The 20,295-nt window shown below is 49.2% G+C and overlaps 1 protein-coding gene across 3 annotated transcripts in view; it reads left to right on the forward strand.

Moving 5' to 3' along the window:
- The first annotated feature begins 1,177 nt into the window (after nucleotides 1-1,177).
- The window catches only part of lamb2l (laminin, beta 2-like), a 401,500-nt gene continuing 382,382 nt past the window's right edge, over nucleotides 1,178-20,295 (forward strand). For 2 of the 3 annotated variants that reach the window (XR_015080088.1, XM_086002162.1), the window contains exons 1-2: nucleotides 1,178-1,421; nucleotides 13,080-13,191. Coding sequence is in view for 2 of the 3 variants with exons in the window: in XM_086002162.1 (XP_085858288.1) it covers nucleotides 13,161-13,191 (31 nt within the window). In the remaining variant the exon portion in view is untranslated. Of the gene's footprint in view, nucleotides 1,422-2,022; nucleotides 2,320-13,079; nucleotides 13,192-20,295 lie in introns of those variants that run through there. The other variant, XM_086002163.1, reaches the window with a different exon arrangement.

Below are 20,295 nucleotides of genomic sequence, written 5' to 3' on the forward strand. Positions count from 1 at the left end.
AATGAGGAGGAATTTCTTCACCCAGAGAGTGGTGAACCTGTGGAATTCTCTGCCACAGAGGGCGGTGGAGGCCAGTTCATTAAATATATTCAAGAAAGAGTTGGATATATTTCTTGAGGCTAAAGGGATCAAGGGATATGGGGAAAAGGCAGGGACAGGGTACTGAATTTGGATGATCAGCCATGATCACATTGAATGGCGGAGCAGGCTCGAAGGGCTGAATGGCCTACTCCTGCTCCTATCTTCTATGTTTCTATGTTTCTATGCTGCAGCCAGAAAGCACCTCCCCTTTAAGAGGTGCAGCCTGGCTTTAATAACTGCAGGCTAGGTGCATGGACTTGGGGCCTCCCCCTACTGTCCAATTCATACAATCATAGATGTTTACAGTACAGATGGAGGCCATTCGGCCCATCGTGCCTGTGCCGGCCGAAAAAGAGCTCTCCAGCCTAATCCCACTTTCCAGCTCTTGGTCCGTAGCCCTGTAGGTTACGGCACTTCAAGTGAATACCCAAGTACTTTTTAAATGTGATGAGGGTTTCTGCCTCGACCACCCTTTCAGGCAGTGAGTTCCAGACCCCCACCACCCTCTGGGTGAAAAACGTTCTCCTCAACTCCCCTCTCTTTAATCCCACTCCCCCCTGGTCTTTCCCCAAAGCCCTACAAATATTTCCTTTTCAAATATTTATCCAATTCCCTTTTGAAAATTACTATTGAATCTGCTTCCACCGCCCTTTCAGGCAGCGCGTTCCAGATCACAACTCGCTGCGTAAAAAACATTCTCCTCATCTCCCCTCTGGTTCTTTTGCCAATTACATTAAATCTGTGTCCTCTGGTTACCGACCCTCCTGCCACTGGAAACAGTTTCTCCTTATTTACTCCATCAAAACCCCTCATGATTTTGAACACCTCTATTGAATCTCCCTTTAACCTTCTCTGCTCTAAGGAGAACAACCCCAGCTTCTCCAGTCTCTCCACATCACTGAAGTCCCTCATCCCTGGTACCATTCTGGTAAAAGTCCTGAGATTTTGTTTTAATTTTGCAATGTGAAGCTCTGGTCGCCCCCCGGGCAAAGTTAACCTGCCAGATACAATTCACAGAGTCTGAAAATAGAAAGCCTTTAGCTTGCACACTAGGAAGAGTCAGTTCAGTGCGTTTGACTGAAGGGGAGAGAGAGAATGGGCTGCAACATTCCAGTGCCTTAGCAACAGGACTAGCTTTCAGAGAGAGAGCGGGCGGATTTGCATTCTGATTGTTCAGCACCACCCGTTCGAAAGAAATAACTCGCCTTCTGGGATTGGCCGTTTCGAGTCTGTTTTTTTGTCCCAGAGTTCTATCAAGTTAGTTCCCCTCGACTCTCGCACACCAATTCTCCCAAGAGCTGGGGAATAGCCTGGGCCCCTACCTGCTGCAGGAAACCCATGTGAGTAGATCAGAATCCAGTGTTACTTTAAGAAAAATGTGTTTATCTGTAACTTTACAATCTCCTTTTCATACTTCCCACTCCTTTCATTTTTTAACAGCTGCCCTATTGTCTTGTTGCAGCTTTAAGTTCAATGTTTTGATGTCTCCCCATGTTCCCCCTACACTTTCTGCATTCATCCATTCTGTCCCTATTTATCCAGGTTTTATCCGACAACTTTTCACCCTCACTACCCTTTGTCAGTTGTCTCTTATTCCTCGCCAGCTCCTTGCGAGTTGCAGATCGCTCTCCCCTCAACTGGTTCAATTGGCCCACACTTTGTGGGTGGGTGGGGGGCTAAAGAGTGGGCTATTCGGCAGCGGAAGGCCTCGCAGCTCGGAGATGGGTGATATCCTGCCCCTGCCCTCCACAGCAGGAGTCTCGCCACCGCCTTCAGGAGTGAGAACCCTGGCTGATTCTCTCTCTCTCTCTCTCTCTCTCTGCCCAAGGGTGCTGGGGCCAATTGCAACACCTTTTACCTGTCTGGGCTCAGGTGGCTCAGCCAGAGAGAGGAGGGGAGGGGATCTGTCCTGTCAAACGTCAGCCTGTAAATCTGCCCTCCTTTGACTGGATGTTGCTGACTGTGAGACGAATCTCAGTGTGGATCAGGTGCCCCAGTCAGACACCTCCTGTGCCTGGTTCACCTGTGGCGGAGTTTCACCTACAGCTCCTTGCTCGGGATGATCTTTGGTCTGCAGGAGGTGATTTTCCTGTATGTGACAGGGAGAAACTGTTAAGGACTGTCGTGCCAGGCACCCGATTGATTCACCCCGACCGACTCGTTCTGTGGTTTGGATCTGAAAAAGGTGGATTCATCAGGAGCAAGTTCCAAAAAGATTGAGACACTCAGAGAGATCAGGTGAATGTCCCCTTTATACGCGCCCTGTGCCCATTGTGTTGAAGTGTTTTGTGATTCGAGCGCTGCGTTTTATAACTAATGGAGGATTTAAAGCGGAGCTGCCCGCTGAAGAGGAAGGGTTGGGGCTTGTTTTCACCGGGGTGACTTATCCCGAGAGAGGCAGAGACAGGTTGGGTCACAGATCTTTCCACCTCTGCAGTGTTTGGGGAAATAAACGGGGCAAAAAGTTTTCCAAAAAACTTTGGTTTCGAAAACTCCCTTTTAACATTAACCCATTCTCTGCAAACCGCCTGGAGCAAACTCGTGTCAAAAAGTAACTCGTTTCTTCAAGAGGAGACTGAGAGTCTCGGGGACCGGGAGCTGATATTCCCAGTTACTGAGTCCTCGCCATTCACATTGAATCAGGAGGCGGTGGTCGGGCTTGTGGTCTGTGAGCTGCAGAGAGGAAGGGATCCTGTCCCTGGGGATTGCTGGTGTGGGATTTGTTCCTCGCGTTCGTCATATTTAAAAAATCGCCGAGCAATGTTAGATCAGTGAGAGGAGAATTGAAGCAAACACACAGACCCTTCCCACCAGAACGTCGCCCAAGGGAACGGTGGCATATTGGTAATGTCACTGGGCTGTAGAGAGGCTCGGTAGCACCATTGCTGGCCAAGTCCTGAAGGACACAAGTGTTTGCAACCACCTTCAGCCAGAAGTGCTGAGTGGATGATCCATATCGGCCTCCTCCTGAGGTCCCCACCATCACAGAAGCCAGTCTTCAGCCAATTCGATTCACTCCACGTGATATCAAGAAATGGCTGAGCACACTGGATACAGCAAAGGCTGTGGGTCCCGACAACATCCTGGCTATCCTGCTGAAGACTTGTGCTCCAGAACTAGCCGCGCCTCTAAGCTGTTCCAGTACAGCTACAACACTAGCATCTAGCCGACAATGTGGAAAACTGCCCAGGTACGTCCTGTCCACAAAAAGCAGGACAAATCTAATCTGGACAATTACCGCCCCATCAGTCTACTCTCAATCATCAGCAAAGTGATGGTAGGTGTCGTCGACAGCGCTATCAAGCGGCACCTGCTCACGGATGCCCAGTTTAGGTTCTGCCAAGACCACTCGGCTCCCGACCTCATTACAACCTTGGTCCAAACATGGACAAAGGAGCTGAATTCCAGAGGTGAGGTGAGAGTGACTGCCCTTGACATCAAGGCAGCATTTGACCGAGTGTGGCATCAAGGAGCCCTAGTAAAACTGAAGTCAATGGGAATCGGGAAAAACTCTCCACTGGCTGGAGTCGTACCTAGCACAAAGGAAGGTGGTTGTGGTAGTTGAAGGTCAATCATCACAGCCCCAGGACATCGCGGCAGGAGTTCCTCAGGGCAGTGTCCTAGGCCCAACCATCTTCAGCTGCTTCATCAATGACCTTCCCTCCAACATGAGGTCAGAAATGGGGATGTTCGCTGATGTTCAGTGTTCAGCGCCATTCACAACTCCTCAGATAATGAAGCAGTCCATGCCTGCATGCAACAAGACCTGGATGACATTCAGTCTTGGGCTGATAAGGGGCAGGTAACATTCGTGCCACAGAAGTGCCAGGCAATGACTATCTCCAACAAGCGAGAGCCTAACCACCCCCCCTTGACATTCAACGGCATTACCATCGCCAAAACCCCCACCATCAACATCCTGGGGGTCACCATTGACCAGAAACTTAACTGGACCAGCCACATAAATACAGTGGCAACAAGTGCAGGTCAGAGGCTGGGTATTCTGCGGCGAGTGTCTCACCTCCTGACTCCCCAAAGCCTTTCCACCATCTACAAGGCACAAGTCAGGAGTGTGATGGAATACTCTCCACTTGCCTGGATGAGTGCAGCTCCAGCAACACCCAAGAAGCTCGACACCATCCAGGACAAAGCAGCCCGCTTGATTGGCACCCCATCCACCACCTTAAACATTCACTCCCTCCACCACCGGCGCACCGTGGCTGCAGTGTGTACCATCTACAGGATGCACTGCAACAACTCACCACGGCTTCTTCGGCAGCACCTCCCAAACCCGCGACCTCTTCCACCTAGAAGGACAAGGGCAGCAGGCGCATGGGAACACCACCACCTCCAGGTTCCCCTCCAAGTCACACACCATCCTGACTTGGAAATATATCGCCGATCCTTCATCGTCACTGGGTCAAAATCCTGGAACTCCCTCCCTAACAGCACTGTGGGAGCACCTTCACCACACGGACTGCAGCAGTTCAAGAAGGCGGCTCACCACCACCTTCTCAAGGGCAACTAGGGATGGGCAATAAATGCCGGCCTTGCCAGCAACGCCCACATCCCAAGAATGATTTTTTTTTAAATGTCCAGACCCGGTCAGTTTCACGTGCTCAAACTGAACCAGTGAAGACAAATGGTCAAATTATTGGACAATGGCCATTAATCCTGAGCAATAGCGTTTCCAGTTTATGGTCCAGGTTATCTCAAGAAAGTGATTTGAGTCATTGATTCACTGACAGAATGTGAAGGGATAAAGAGACGGGCGATCTGCCCTGAATGGAGGACCAACCATCTCAATGCCAGGTGTAGAAAGCTCTAAGATTATTCCGTACTGCTGGAGGACTGAGGGAGATGAGGGTGACGACAGATAGAGAGGATTGAATGCTCTGCAGGGCCTGATGGTTCCTGATCTGCTGTGATGCTGGGAATGTTTGAGAGAGATCGGGAACAGATTGTTCCTGAGCTCCATATCCCACCCTTCACCCACTACCTCCTCCCTCCATGCCTAGTGCCACATGAGGCAACCCATTTCATCCCCTTACCCTGCAGCAGATTGTACTTTGGGTTGTTTCCAGAAGAAAGTCCCTTTTTCTGTGGGCAGATCGTTAGCCTGATTCACAACCTGCTACGAGGAGAACTGGCAAGCTATGATGAGGGAGGTCACACCACTCCCATTGGGCAATGCCCCGCTGGATGTCAATCAGAGACCAGAATTCTCATCTCCGCTCACCGGAGCTGTCTGGAGTGGGGCTTGACCCATAATCGTCCAACTCCGAGGTGGGAATGCTACCCACTGAACCACAACTCACTCTTCCGTGGCTCAGTGGGTCGCTCTCGCTCTCACCTCTGAGTCAGAAGGTTCTGGGTTCAAGTCCCACTCCAGAGCCTGGAGCCCAGAATCTAGGTTGACACTCCCAGGGCAGTACTGAGGGAGCACCGCACTGTCGGAGGGGCAGTACTGAGGGAGCGCCGCACTGTCAGAGGGGCAGTACTGAGGGAGCGCTGCACTGTCGGAGGGGCAGTACTGAGGGAGTGCCGCACTGTCGGAGGGGCAGTACTGAGGAAGTGCTGCACTGTCGGAGGGGCAGTACTGAGGGAGCGCTGCACTGTCGGAGGGGCAGTACTGAGGAAGTGCTGCACTGTCGGAGGGGCAGTACTGAGGGAATGCCGCACTGTCGGAGGGGCAGTACTGAGGGAATGCCGCACTGTCAGAGGGTCGGTACTGAGGGAGCGCCGCACTGTCGGAGGGTCAGTACTGAGGGAGCACCGCACTGTCGGAGGGGCAGTACTGAGGGAGCGCCGCACTGTCGGAGTGGCAGTACTGAGGGAATGCCGCACTGTCAGAGGGTCGGTACTGAGGGAGCGCCGCACTGTCGGAGGGGCAGTACTGAGGGAATGCCGCACTGTCGGAGGGTCAGTACTGAGGGAGCACCGCACTGTCGGAGGGGCAGTACTGAGGGAGCGCTGCACTGTCAGAGGGGCAGTGCTGAGGGAGCACTGCACTGTCGGAGGTGCTGTCTTTCGAATGAGAAGTTAAACCGAGGCCCCTGTCTGCCCTCTCAGGTGGGCGTAAAAGATCCCGCAGCCACTAATTTTATGAAGAACTAGGGAGTTCTCCCCGGTGTCCTGGGCCAATATTTATCCCTCAACCAACATCGCTAAAACAGATTATCTGGTCATTATCACATTGCTGTTTGTGGGAGCTTGCTGTGCACAAATTGACTGCCGCGTTTCCTACATTACAACAGTGACCACACTTCAAAAAGTACTTCACTGGGTGTAAATTCTTTCTTTTCTGTCTCTCATCACACTGTCTCCCCCTCAAACCCGAGCAGGGCTGTATAATTCATTCCCTTGTTGTGGCGAATTGGTTTTACTGATGATTTGATAGTCAGACTGAATTTATAATCCTCACGTGACCCTGAAACAAGTAATCGGATTCCTGCGTTAGTGCGACAAGGCACAGTGACCCCAACCGACGCTTAATTCTGCATCTCCGACCTTTTATTATTTAAATCTTAGATAAATGCATCGTAAGACCAAGCGGCCCAAAGTGTCGCGGCGAAGACCCCGACTGTGCCCGCTGGTGTCCTCGGGTTCTGACACCTGCCAGAGTTTGCAGAGACAGTGGGAGGGGGGCGGGGGGGGGTGCCTCGTATCCACTGGGCCAGGACGGTCCCGCGGCACTACCAGAACATGCCAATCTCACACTGCCGTAAACTGCAAAGCCTGTCGTGACCCAAAAAGGCTCATGGAATGTTGGCCTTTATCTCCAGGGGGGCGGGATTACAAAGCGGAGGAAGTGATGCTTCAGTTGTTCAGAGCTCTGGTCAGACCCCCTCTGGAGTCACTGGGTTCAGTTCTGGGCCCCGCCCCTCAGGAAGGATATATCGGCCTCGGAGGGAGAGCAGCGCAGATTCACCAGACTGATACCGGGGCTGAAAGGGTTAAATTACGAGGACAGGCTGCACAGACTGGGCTTGTATTCCCTCGAGTTTAGAAGGTCGAAGGGTGATCTGATCGAGGTGTTTAAAAGGATTAAGGGATTTGATCGGGTTGAGAGAGAGAAACTATTTCCTCTGGTGGGGGGAGTCGAGAACAAGATAGATTGGATGGGCTGGAGAATTGTAGCGATGAGGAAAGATTGGAGAGGCTGGGGTTGTTTTCTTTGGAACAGAGGAGGCTGAGGGGAGATTTAATTGAGGTGTATAAAATTATGAGGGGCCTGGATAGAGTGGATAGGAAGGACCTATTTCCCTTAGCAGAGAGGTCAATAACCAGGGGGCAGAGATTTAAAGTAATTGGTCGGAGGATTAGAGGGGAGTTGAGGAGAACTGTTTTCACCCAGAGGGTGGTGGGGGTCTGGAACTCACTGCCTGAAAGGGTGGGAGAGGCAGAAACCCTCATCACATTTAAAAAGTACTTGGATACGCGCTTAAAGTGCCGTAACCTACAGGGCTACGGACCAAGAGCTGGAAAGTGGGGTTAGGCTGGAGAGCTCTTTGTCGGCTGGCACGGACACGATGGGCCGAATGGCCTCCTTCTATGCGGTAAATTCCTATGATTCTATGAACAAGGGAGCATAACCTTAAAATTAGAGCCAGGCCGTTCAGGGGTGATGTCAGGAAGCATTTCGTCACACAAAGGGTGGCGGAAATCTGGAACTCTCTCCCCCGAAAGGCTGTTGAGGCTGGGAGTCAATCGGAGCTTTCGAGGCTGAGATTGATGGATTTTCATTGGGGAAGGGTATCGAGGGATACAGAGCAAAGGCGGGTAAATGGAGTTGAGATACAGGTCAGACACGGTCTAATTGAATGGCGGAACAGTCTGGAGGGGCCGAATGGCCTCCTCCTGTTCCTATGGTGCAGCGGTTGAGAGCCTCGAAGGGAGGAGAGAAGGTCGGACAGAGAAGCAAACAGAATACTTGGGAATAAAAATAGAAAATGCAGGAAATACAGAGCAGGTCAATCAGTATCTGTGGAGAGAAAAGACACTTTATGGGATGTGTACTCTTGGTCAGAACTGATCATAAGAACATAAGAATTAGGAGCAGGAGTCGGCCATTCGGCCCCTCGAGCCTGCTCCACCATTCAATAAGATCATGACTGATCTTCGACCTCAACTCCACTTTCCCGCCCGATCCCCATATCCCTCGATTCCCCGAGAGTCCAAAAATCGATCGATCTCAGCCTTGAATATACTCAATGACTGAGCCTCCACAGCCCTCTGGGGCAGAGAATTCCAAAGACTCACCACCCTCTGAGTGAAGAAATTCCTCCTCATCTCAGTCCTAAATGGCCGACCCCTTATCCTGAGACTATGACCCCTGGTTCTAGACACTCCAGCCAGGGGGAAACAACCTCTCAGCATCGACCCTGTCAATCCCCCTCAGAATCTTGTATGTTTCAATGAGATCACCTCTCATTCTTCTAAACTCCAGAGAGTATCGGCCCATTCTACACAATCTCTCCTCATAGGACAGCCCTCTCATCCCAGGAATCAATCTAGTGAACCTTCGTTGCACCGCCTCCAAGGCAAGTATATCCTTCCTTAGATAAGGAGACCAGAACTGTGCCCAGTACTCCAGGTGCGGTCTCACCAAGGCCCTGTACAATTGGAGCAAGACTTCCTCACTCTTATACTCCAACCCCCTTGCAATAAAGGCCAACATGCCACTTGCCTTCCTGATTGCTTGCTGTATCTGCATGCTGACTTTCTGTGTTTCTTGCACGAGGACACCCAAATCTCTCTGAACACCAACATTTGAAAGTTTCTCACCATTGAAAAATATTCTGTTTTTCTATTCTTCCTACCAAAGTGAATAACCTCACATTTCCCTACATTATACTCCATCTGCCACCTTACTGCCCACTCACTCAGTCTATCGATATCCCTTTGCAGACTCTGTGTTCTCCTCACAGCTTACTGTCCCACCGAGCTTTGTATCATCAGCAAACTTGGATACATTACACTCGGTCCCTTCATCTAGGTCATTAATATAGATTGTAAATAGCTGAGGCCCCAACACTGATCCTTGCGGCACCCCACTAGTTACAGCCTGCCAACCTGAAAAAGATCCGTTTATCCCGACTCTCTGTTTTCTGTCCGTTAACCAATCCTCTATCCATGCTACTATATTACCCCCAACCCCATGAGCCCTAATCTTGTGTAACAACCTTTTATGTGGCACCTTATCGAATGCCTTTTGGAAATCCAAATATACTATATCCACTGGTTCCCCTTTATCTACCCTGCTAGTTACATCCTCAAAAAACGCTAATAAATTTGTCAAACAGGATATTATCATCTTTTACCCAAACAGGATTTACCTTGCTGTGTGTTGCAGCAGTTCCTGGGGATCCCAGCAGCTTCAGGTAGTCGGAGTCCTTTATTACTGCAGGTCTCTCTTGTTCTATCCCAATAAGGTAGACACACTGTCAGATAAAACAAACAGGTGCGTGTTTTGAAAACTGAGAAAGCAGTCAAGGTTCTTAGACAATGAGTAATCTACTTAGCATCAACCTCTGCCATCTCAGTTCAACCTCCAGCTGATCTCTGGTATCCTTGTACTGAGGCCATCCAAAACTCGGCTGCCCGTGTCCTAACTCGCACCAAGTCCCGTTTGCTCATCACCTCCTGTGCTCGCTGACCTACATTGGCTCCCGGTTAAGGAACGCCTCGATTTCAAAATTCTCATCCTTGTTTTCAAATTCCTCCATGGCCTCGCTCCTCCCTATCTCTGTAATCTCCTCCAGCCCCACAACCTCCCGAAATCTCTGCGCTCCTCTAATTCTGCCCTCTTGAGCATCCCTGATTATAATCGCTCCACCATTGGTGGCCGTGCCTTCTGTTGCCTAGGCCCTAAGCTCTGGAATTCCCTCCCTAAACCTCTCCGCCTCTCCACCTCTCTTTCCTCCTTTAAGATGCTCCTTAAAACCTACCTCTGACCAAGCTTTTGGTCACCTGCCCTAATTTATCCTTATGTGGCTCGGTGTCAAATTTTTTGTCTTAAAATACTTCTGTGAAGCGCCTTGGGATGTTTTACTATGTTAAAGGCGCTATATAAATACAAGTTGTTGTTGTTGTTGTTACCTGCAATAAATCTCCAAATTTAGAAATTCTCTACACTATTTTGAATCTGTCTGCCTTTTAATAAGAAGAGGCCCAGTTTCTCTCTTCATAACTAAAACCTCATCCCTGGTTTCAGCCCAGCGCCCTCTCCATGACTTTGACATCATTCCTTATGTAAGAAGCCCGATCTACCTGTGGTTTAACTAATGATCTGTACAGGTTGAGTGTGAGTCACTTCTTTGCTTTTGCACTCTGAGCCACTGGTTATAAAATGTAGGATCCCAGATGCTGTTTTTTTTTAACATTATCAAGCTCCACTTTTAAACCTCCGTGTATCCGAACCCCTCGGTCTCTCTGCTCCTCAACTCCTTTTAAAGTTTAACCCTTTAGTGTATATTTCATCTCCTTATTCGTCCCCCTAAAATTTATCACACAGCATTTCTCTGCATTTAAATTTCCCTCGAATTCTATCTGTCCAATCTACTAACCTGGCTCTGTCTCCCTGAAGTTATCCACAATCTTTTGAACAGCTAACTACACTCACGATTTTTGTGGAATCGGCAAAGCATATGTGTATTTCATGTCGATCCCTGCTACCAGAATCCCTGTAATACTGTGTGCCTTAATTTTATCAACAAGCATTCTCGGTGGTGCCTATCGAACACCTTTTGAAAATCCATATACACAACATCCACTGCATTTCCTTTATCAATACATTTCCTCAAAGTCTCCATTAAATTTGTCAGACAACACTTGCCTTTTACAGTCCCATGCTGGCTGTCCTTATTACCATGTCTTTCCTTATTAGCATGTCTTTCTAAGTGAATATTAATTTTATCCCATATTAAGGTCTCTAGAAGATTACACACTACTGATACTGGGTTGATTGATTGATTGTTGAGGAAGAAAACTAAGACTTACATTTCTATAGCGCTTTTCACAACCTCAGGATGTCTCTTGCGTTTACAACCAATGGTTACTCTGAAGTATAGTCAGAACATGTAGTTGTAATACAGGAAACAAAGCAGCCAAATGCGCACAGCAAGATTCCACAAACAGCGATGTGATAACGACCAGATCATGTTTTTTTAGTCGTGTTTGCTGAGGGATCAATGTTGATCAGTAGACCGGGAGAAATCCCCCGCTCTTCCTCGAAATAGTGGCCGTGGGACCTTTTATGTCCACCTGAGAGAGCAGACGGAGCCTCGGTTTAATGTCTCCTCCGACAGTGCAGCACTCCCTCAGTACTGCCCCTCCAACAGTGCAGCACTCCCTCAGTACTGCCCCTCCGACAGTGCAGCACTCCCTCAGTACTGCCCCTCCGACAGTGCAGGGCTCCCTCAGTACTGCCTCTCCGACAGTGTGGCGCTCCCTCAGTACTGCCCCTCCGACAGTGCAGCACTCCCTCAGTACTGCCCCTCTGACAGTGCAGCACTCCCTCAGTACTGCCCCTCTGACAGTGCAGCGCTCCCTCAGTACTGCCCCTCCGACAGTGCAGCACTCCCTCAGTACTGCCCCTCTGACAGTGCAGCGCTCCCTCAGTACTGCCCCTCCGACAGTGCGGCACTCCCTCAGTACTGCCCCTCTGACAGTGCGGCGCTCCCTCAGCACTGCCCCTCCGACAGTGCAGCACTCCCTCAGTACTGCCCCTCTGACAGTGCAGCGCTCCCTCAGTACTGCCCCTCCGACAGTGCAGCACTCCCTCAGTACTGCCCCTCTGACAGTGCGGCGCTCCCTCAGTACTGCCCCTCTGACAGTGCAGCGCTCCCTCAGTACTGCCCCTCCGACAGCGCGGCGCTCCCTCAGTACTGCCCCTCCGACAGTGCAGTGCTCCCTCAGTACTGCCCCTCTGACAGTGCAGCACTCCCTCAGTACTGCCCCTCTGACAGTGCAGCACTCCCTCATTACTGACCCTCCAACTGTGCAGCACTCTCTCAGTGTTGCATGTAGTGTGTCAGCCTAGATTTTGTGCTCAAGTCTCTGAAATAGGACTTGGACCCAAAACCTTCTCACAAGCAGTGAGAGGGCTTCCCACTGAGTCACGGCTGACACCTTCAGTTGCCAGGCTTATGCCTTTCTCGACAGAACAGTTACATTGGCAGCTCCTCACCCTCAGGTATATCTTTCCTATCGAGGGATATTTCAGAGATTGGGGTCCGAGCCGCTGCTATTTCCTCCCTTTGAAACCCACCAATTATTTTGCAGTGTTGCTTCCTTATCTACCTCACTGTTCCTCCTCCCCCTTGCACCGTGACTATATAACCAGTAGTGGGAATCTATTAATGAACCCAGTGGGGGGGCCATTGTAATTTTGTGCGCTGGTGAAAAACAGGTGATAGCGAATCAGCAGCCCGCCTTACAACTCTTCCAATTTTTATTTCCATTAACTGTTGTGCAAAGTCAAAATTACGCCCAGTGTGTGCATTTATTTAACATTGAATGACACCGAGTGTACAGCACAGAAACAGGCCATTCGGCCCCTCTGCTCCGTGCCGGTGTTTCTGCTCCACACCAGCCTCCTCCCACCCTCTTCATCTCACCCTATCACCATATCCTTCTCTTCCTTTCTCCCTCATGTGTTTATCCAGCTTCCCCTTAAATACATCTCTGCTCTTCGCCTCAACTCTCCCTGTGGCAGCGAGTTCCACATTCTCACCACTCTCTGGGGAAGGAAGTTTCTCCTGAATTCCCTGTTGGATTTATTAGTGACCAGAGGAAAAAGTTTCTCTCGATCTATCGTGACTTGTGCGGTTCTGCAGCCATGGTTCAGGTTAAATACCGGCCAGCATTTTACAAACTTTTTAATATTCCGATCACATCAGTCTCTCCTAATGTGCCGCTTTCAGTGTTAAGTCACCCTGATGATTATAAACCTTTGCCAAGGCATTCTTACGTATTGTTTGCTTCATTCTTTACAGGATACTTTGCCTGATTCCACATAACCTGTCGATTTTTCCTGTTGTATCTCGTGGAGGGAGTGTCGGTGGCAACTGGTTGGAATGAAAGTACTGACAGCTGTGTTTGTGTTTGGTAAGTCTCCCTAGTGTTAATGCACGCCTCTCTCTCGCTGCCTCTCTCTCTCTCTCTGTCTCTCCCTCTCTGTCTCTCTCTCTATCTCTCTCTGTCTCTCTCTCTCTGTCTGTCTCTCTCTCTCTGTCTGTCTCTCTGTCTCTCTCTCTGTCTCTCTGTCTCTCTCTCTGTCTCTCTCTCTCTCTCTCTCTCTCTCTCTCAATTCAATTCAATTCAAATCGCTTTATTGGCATGATAAGGTACATCTTATGTTGCCAAAGCATCGAAATACATTTATGGTTGAACACATAAACGCAGATCTATTCATACATTGTATAGACAGATATATCCCTGAGTGTATAAATATACATTCGTATAATTTGTATATACTCTTTTCTTAGGTTTACTGGTTGTCCCTCTGTTTATGGCAAGCTGTAACATAGTGTGCCGCTAAGGTTACACAATTTCTCTGTTCCCCTAGTAGGTATGGGAGTTTTTGGTCGTCATTCAAATTTCTGAATTCAGGGCATATTTTTGTGAATTTTGGGTAGAAATTCTCCCTGATGCCCTGATACTTTCCACAAGCTGTGAGGAAGTGCCTCTCTGTCTTCACCACTCCCTGACTGCAGTGAGAGCACATCCTGTCCTCTCTTGGCAGCCGGGTCTGTCTGTGTCTGCCTTTTTCGATGGCCAGGCTATGTTCACTAAGCCTGTACCTTGTCAAGGTTTTTCTCAGTTTGCTATCCTTTACCATGGTCAGGTATTCAGCCATGTTGTATTGTCTGTTTAGGGCCAAGTAGCAATTGAGTTTGTTTTGGGTTTTTGTTGTTTCTGCCCAATATGACAGGTATTTTTCCTTTTGCTTAGTGACAATTGTGTTGGGTCGAATTCTCTGTGCTACAATGTCACTGTCCTGGGGCTGGTTATTGTTAGTAGTGTTAGTAGTTATTTCACTGAGTCCCAGGACTAGTTGACTGAGGGTATTCTTCTTTATGGTCCTCTCTTGGCATTTCAGGGCTTCATAATGATAGCAGTGGGGGTTGCTCATTTTTAGGTGTTTCCAAAATTTGGTGGCTCTTTTTTGGATAGTAATTATTAATGGATATTGGCCTAGTTCTGCCCTGCATGCATTGTTTACGGTTTTCCTTTGAGTCCGGAGGATACTTTTACAGAATTCTGCATGTAGGATCTCAATTGGGTGTTTGTCCCATTTTGCAAATTCTTGTTGTGTTAGTGGTCCCCACACCTCACTGCCATAGAGTGCAATTGGTTCAATTACTGATTTAAAAATTTTGAGCCAAATGCTAATTGGGATTTCTATTTGGATTGATTTTTTAATGGCATAGAAAGCCCTTCTAGCTTTCTCTTTCAGTTCATTCACAGCCAGATGAAAATTTCCCATAGAGCTGATTTTTAAGCCCAAGTATGTGTAGTTAGTGGTTTGTTCAATTTTAGTTGTTCCTAGTGTGAAATTTATTCTGGGTCCCTGATGTCTGGATCTTTGCTGGAACACAAGGACTTTGGTTTTTTGGGGGTTTATTCTCTCTCTCTCTCTGTCTCTCTGTCTCTCTGTCTCTCTCTCTCTCTCTCTGTCTCTCTCTCTCTCTGTCTCTCTGTCTCTCTCAATCTATCTCTCTCTCTCTGTTGTTCTCTCTCTCCTCCCATGTAACAATGTGACCAACAGGAAATCTATCCCAGCACACCCCATTACATACCCGCAGCCACAGGGCAGCAGGGTTGACTCATAGGAACAGGAGGAGGCCATTCAGCCCTTCCAGCCTGTTCTGCCATTCTATTAGGTGATGACTGATCTGTATCTTAACTCCATTTACTCGCCTTGGTTCCGTAACACTTAATACCCTTACCTAAAAAAAATCGACCAATCTCAGTTTTAAAATGTTCAATTGACCCCCAGCCTCAACAGCTTCTTGGGGGAGAGAGTTCCAGATTCCCACCACCCTTTGTGTGAAGAAGTGCTTCCTGACATCACCCCTGAACGGCCTGGCTCTAATTTTAAGGTTCTGCCCCCTTGTTCTGGACTCCCCCCACCAGAGGAAATAGTTTCTCTCGATCCGATCGAATCCTTTAATCATCTTAAACACCTCGATCAGATCACCCCTTAATCTTCTAAACTCAAGGGATTACAAACCCAGTCTGTGCAACCTGTCCTCATTATTTAACCCTTTTATCCCGGCTATCATTCTGGTGAATCTGGGCTGCACCAGTCCTGGGGAGCCAGTAATGTGAACTGCTCTGTCCTGGATGGTGTCGAGCTCCTTGAGTCTTCTTGGGGCTGCACTGATCGAGGTGAGTTCAGAATGAGACACACGCTCCTGGGCTGGGTGATTTATCCCATCTGTGTATAACATGCTGCCAACTTTGAGTTATTCCCTCTCTCAGTAACCACATTTCACTTCATGGCCTCTTATTCCTCCTTTAATCTTTCTATAGAAAGACGTGTATAACCTACATTTGAAGCTTGTGTTAAACAATGAGGAGCTGCCGAAGGAGCCACAAGCATGTTTATCACATCTGGTACTTAAACGCTCAGTCTTGACAATGGATCACTTCTGAGGCATCAGTCATGGCTCAGCAGGCTGCTCTCTCGCCTTTGAGTCAGAAGATCGTGGGTTCAAGTCTCACTTCAGAAACTTGAGGCTGACACTCCCAGTGCAGTGCTGAGGGAGCGCCGCACTGTCGTATGGGCAGTACTGAGGGAGTGCCACACTGTTGTAGGGGCAGTACTGAGGGAGTGCCGCACTGTCGTAGGGGCAGTACTGAGGGAGCTCTGCACTGTCGTAGGGGCAGTACTGAGGGAGTGCCGCACTGTCGGAGGGGCAGTACTGAGGGAGAGCCGCACTGTCGGAGGGGCAGTACTGAGGGAGCGCCGCACTGTCGGAGGGGCAGTACTGAGGGAGCGCCGCACTGTCGGAGGGGCAGTACTGAGGGAGCGCCGCACTGTCGGAGGGGCAGTACTGAGGGAGCGCTGAACTGTCCGATGGGCAGTACTGAGGGAGCGCCACACTGTCGGAGGGGCAGTACTGAGGGAGCGCTGCACTGTCGGAGGGGCAGTACTGAAGGAGCGCCGCACTGTCGGGGGGGCAGTACTGAGGGAGTGCTGCACTGTCGGAGGGACAGTACTGAGGGAGCGCTGAACTGTCGGAGGGGCAGTACTGAGGGAGCGCCGCACTGTCGGAGGGGCAGTACTGAGGGAGCGCCGCACTGTCGGAGGGGCAGTACTGAGGGAGCGCTGCACTGTCGGAGGGGCAGTACTGAGGGAGTGCCGCACTGTCGGAGGGGCAGTACTGAGGGAGCGCTGAACTGTCGGGGGGGCAGTACTGAGGGAGTGCTGCACTGTCGGAGGGACAGTACTGAGGGAGCGCTGAACTGTCGGAGGGGCAGTACTGAGGGAGCGCCGCACTGTCGGAGGGGCAGTACTGAGGGAGCGCTGCACTGTCGGAGGGGCAGTACTGAGGGAGTGCCGCACTGTCGGAGGGGCAGTACTGAGGGAGCGCTGAACTGTCCGAGGGGCAGTACTGAGGGAGCGCCGCACTGTCGGAGGGGCAGTACTGAGGGAGCGCCGCACTGTCGGAGGGGCAGTACTGAGGGAGCGCTGCACTGTCGGAGGGGCAGTACTGAGGGAGCGCCGCACTGTCGGAGGGGCAGTACTGAGGGAGCGCTGAACTGTCCGAGGGGCAGTACTGAGGGAGCGCTGAACTGTCCGAGGGGCAGTAGTGAGGGAGCGCTGCAGTGTCAGATCCCATGGCACTATTTCGAAGAAGAGCTGGAGAATTATCCCCGGTGTCCTGGCAAATATTTATCACATCAACATCACAAAAGCAGATTTTCTGGTCATTATCTGTAAAGCACTTTGGCACATCCTAAGGCGCTATAGAAATACAAGTTATTTCTTTATTTCTTCTTTCTTTCTAATGGTCTGGGGTTAAGATTGAGGAGCAAAAAGTGTATGATCACATTATTGGGGGTATTCGATAGGCCTCCAAATAGTGAGAGGGAGGCAGAGGAGCAAATCTGCAGGGAAATCACAGAGATATGCAAGAGCTATTGAGTAGTGATATTGGGGGACTTTAATTACCCAAAAAGCGATTGGGCTAATGCTCGGGTAAAGGGAAAGGAGGGTGTTGTGGAAAGAAACCACTCAGAGTCACGGGTAGGCTGTGATATGAGAGAAACTTTATTACTAGCAGGCAGGGGAGAGCCTTCAGTGTACCGAAGTCTCTCAAAGTTACAGTGGTTGTCGCAGTATATTTATACATAATCAATCTGCTACCGATAATTGTTCAACTGTTAATTACCGGTTACGTAGGCCTTGGCTGATGCTCCCCGCTATCTCAACTGTCCCGGACCCAAGGTCCTTACATCTGCCTTTCTACAGTTTTGTTTATCTTATCCAGTCTCCAGTTACCATTATCTTTGTTCATTGTTCCTGATTCAAGGTTTCGTGGAGAAACTTTATTACTGCTACTGTTAAATGCTGCCTCTTTGGGCGCGATCCTGCCAGCCTTGGGGAGGCGTGTTTGGAGACGGGACTGCCGGGAAAATGGCAGAATCTGGAGGCGGGTAGCTGACCCGTGCCGGGTCCCATCTCCTTGAGACAGGAAGGGGATTACAGCTACTTAACTGCCTGTTAACAGGCAGTTAAAAGGATTATCCCCATTTGTCCAACAGGGGCGCGGGCTTCCCGACGTCAGGAAACCCCGCCAGGGTCACCGAGGCGAGCAGGGGTCGGAGGGGTGCAAAAGTGCGCTGTGAAGGTAAGTGATGGGTGCAAGTGTGGAGAGGTAAGTATGTGAGGTGAGTGGAAAGTGATAGAAAATGTTTACTTACCTTTGTTTCTCCCTGCAGGCTTCAACAGTTGGGGATGCGGAGAGTCTCGCATCTCACCGGCAGAGATGGCAGATGGCTGCTGCATTCTCCGATGCAACAACCATCTACTTTCTGCTAAAGAAAGAGGTTTGATAAGTCTTGAATACAAGAACTCATCAAACAACAGAGAATGTCAGTGTTTGACAGCTTCACAGAGCTGTCAAACGATCACAATTCATCTGAAACGTCACACGCTGACGTTCTCTGTAACCAGCTTCCCGTTAATTGGCCTGCTAAGCCCGCTGGGCGGGCGTAACAAGGTCAATCAAGGGAACATAGCGTGGGTTGGCCACAAGTAGATGGAGGCGGGACAACAACCCGACAAGCAGCAGCCCCGCCTCCAAAGCACCCCAATTGTCAAAATCGCCCCCTACGCTTTGGTCTGATTTTGGTCAAGCTTCCCATCATGCCTTGCAGTTACAGTAACATTTTAACAGCATGGCTTCTAACGCAACTATAATACACATTTAAAGGTTATCCAACCCTACAGGTTACCCTATCAGAGGGGGAGGAATTTCTGAAATGTGTTCAAGAGAATTTCCTTGACCAGTAAGTTCTTGGCCCAACTAGGAAGGAGGCATTGCTGGATCTGGTGCTGGGGAATGGGCCAGGTCGACCAAGTGTCTGTGGGAGAACACTTGGGTACGAGTGATCATCGTATCATAAGATTTAGATTAGCAATGGAGAGGAGCAAGGAACAATCTAGAGTGGAACTTCTAAACTGGAATAGGGCTAACTTCAATGTGATGAGAGGGGATCTAGCCAGGGTAAAATGGAACCAAAGACTGACAGGAACAACTGTGATGGAACATTGGGTGATCTTTAAGGAGATGTTTCAAGTACATGCTAGGTACATTCCAACAAGAGGGAAGGGTAAGGGAACCAAAGCAAGGGCTCCTTGGATGACGAGGGAGATCGAGAAGATGATGAAACAAAAAAAGAGGGTGTATGATGCATGTCAGGTGAATTCTTCAAGGGAGAACCAGACCAAATACAGTAAGTTGAGAGGGGAAGTGAAGATGAAAATAAGATTGGCAAAGAGAGAATATGAGAGTAAAATGGCAGTTAACATAAAAGGGAACCCAAAAATCTTCTACTGGCATGTAAACAGTAAGCAGTTAGTAAGAGGCGGGGTGGGGCCTATTAGAGACAAAGAAGGTGATATATGCTTAGTGGCGCAGGGCAAGGCTAGAATACTCAATGAGTACTTTGTATCGGTGTTTACTAAGGAGGTGGATGCTGACAAAATATCGGTAGAAGTGGAAAAGGTAGAAGCAATGGAAGGGGTGAAGATTGATAGACAGGATGTACTAGAAAGGCTGGGTATGCTTAGAGTGGACAAGTCGCCTGGTCCAGATGGCTTGCATCCCAGGTTGCTAAGGGAATTGGGGGAGGAGATAGCGGAAGGGCTTGCCATAATTTTCCAATCTTCCCTAGATGCGGGGGAGGTGCCTGAGGATTGGAAAGTGACAAATGTGACACCATTGTTCAAGAAAGGGTGTAAGGACAATTCTAGTAACTACAGGCCGGTCAGTTTAACATCAGTGGTGGGTAAAGTTTTAGAAACAATAATCAAGGAAAAAATTAACGGGCACTTGGAGAGGTTTAAGCTAATTAAGGAGAACCAACACAGATTTGTAAAAGGTAGTTCGTGTTTGACTAATCTAATTGAATTTTTTGATGAAGTAACAGAGAGGATTGATGAAGGGAATGCAATGGATGTTGTCTACATGGATTTTTGGAAGGCGTTTGACAAAGTACCACTTAGAAGGCTGGTTAACAAAATTGAGGCTCATGGAATAGGTGGGTCAGTGGCAGCTTGGATAAGGAATTGGCTTAAGGATAGAAAACAGCGAGTTGTGGTAAAAGGCTGTTTTTCAGACTGGAGGATGGTAGACAGTGGTGTTCCCCAAGGGTCTGTGCTGGGGCCACTGCTTTTTTTGATATATATAAATGACCTGGACATTGGAATACAGAGTAGAATTTCTAAATTTGCCAATGACACCAAACTTGGGGGTGTGGCAAACAGTGAGAATGATACCAATCGACTGCAACAGGACATAGAAAGACTAGCAGAATGGGCAGACAAGTGGCAGATGGAATTTAATACAGAGAAGTGTGAGGTGATGCATTTTGGCAGAAGGAACAGGGAGAGGCAATATACACTTAATGGCACAGTTTTAAAGAGTGTGCAGGGACAGAGGGACCTGGGAGTTAATGTGCATAGGTCCCTGAAGG

This window comes from Somniosus microcephalus, chromosome 11 (genome assembly GCF_052327205.1).
Source record: "Somniosus microcephalus isolate GS21.2 chromosome 11, FLI_Smic_1.0, whole genome shotgun sequence".
NCBI classification, from domain to species: Eukaryota; Metazoa; Chordata; class Chondrichthyes; order Squaliformes; family Somniosidae; genus Somniosus; species Somniosus microcephalus.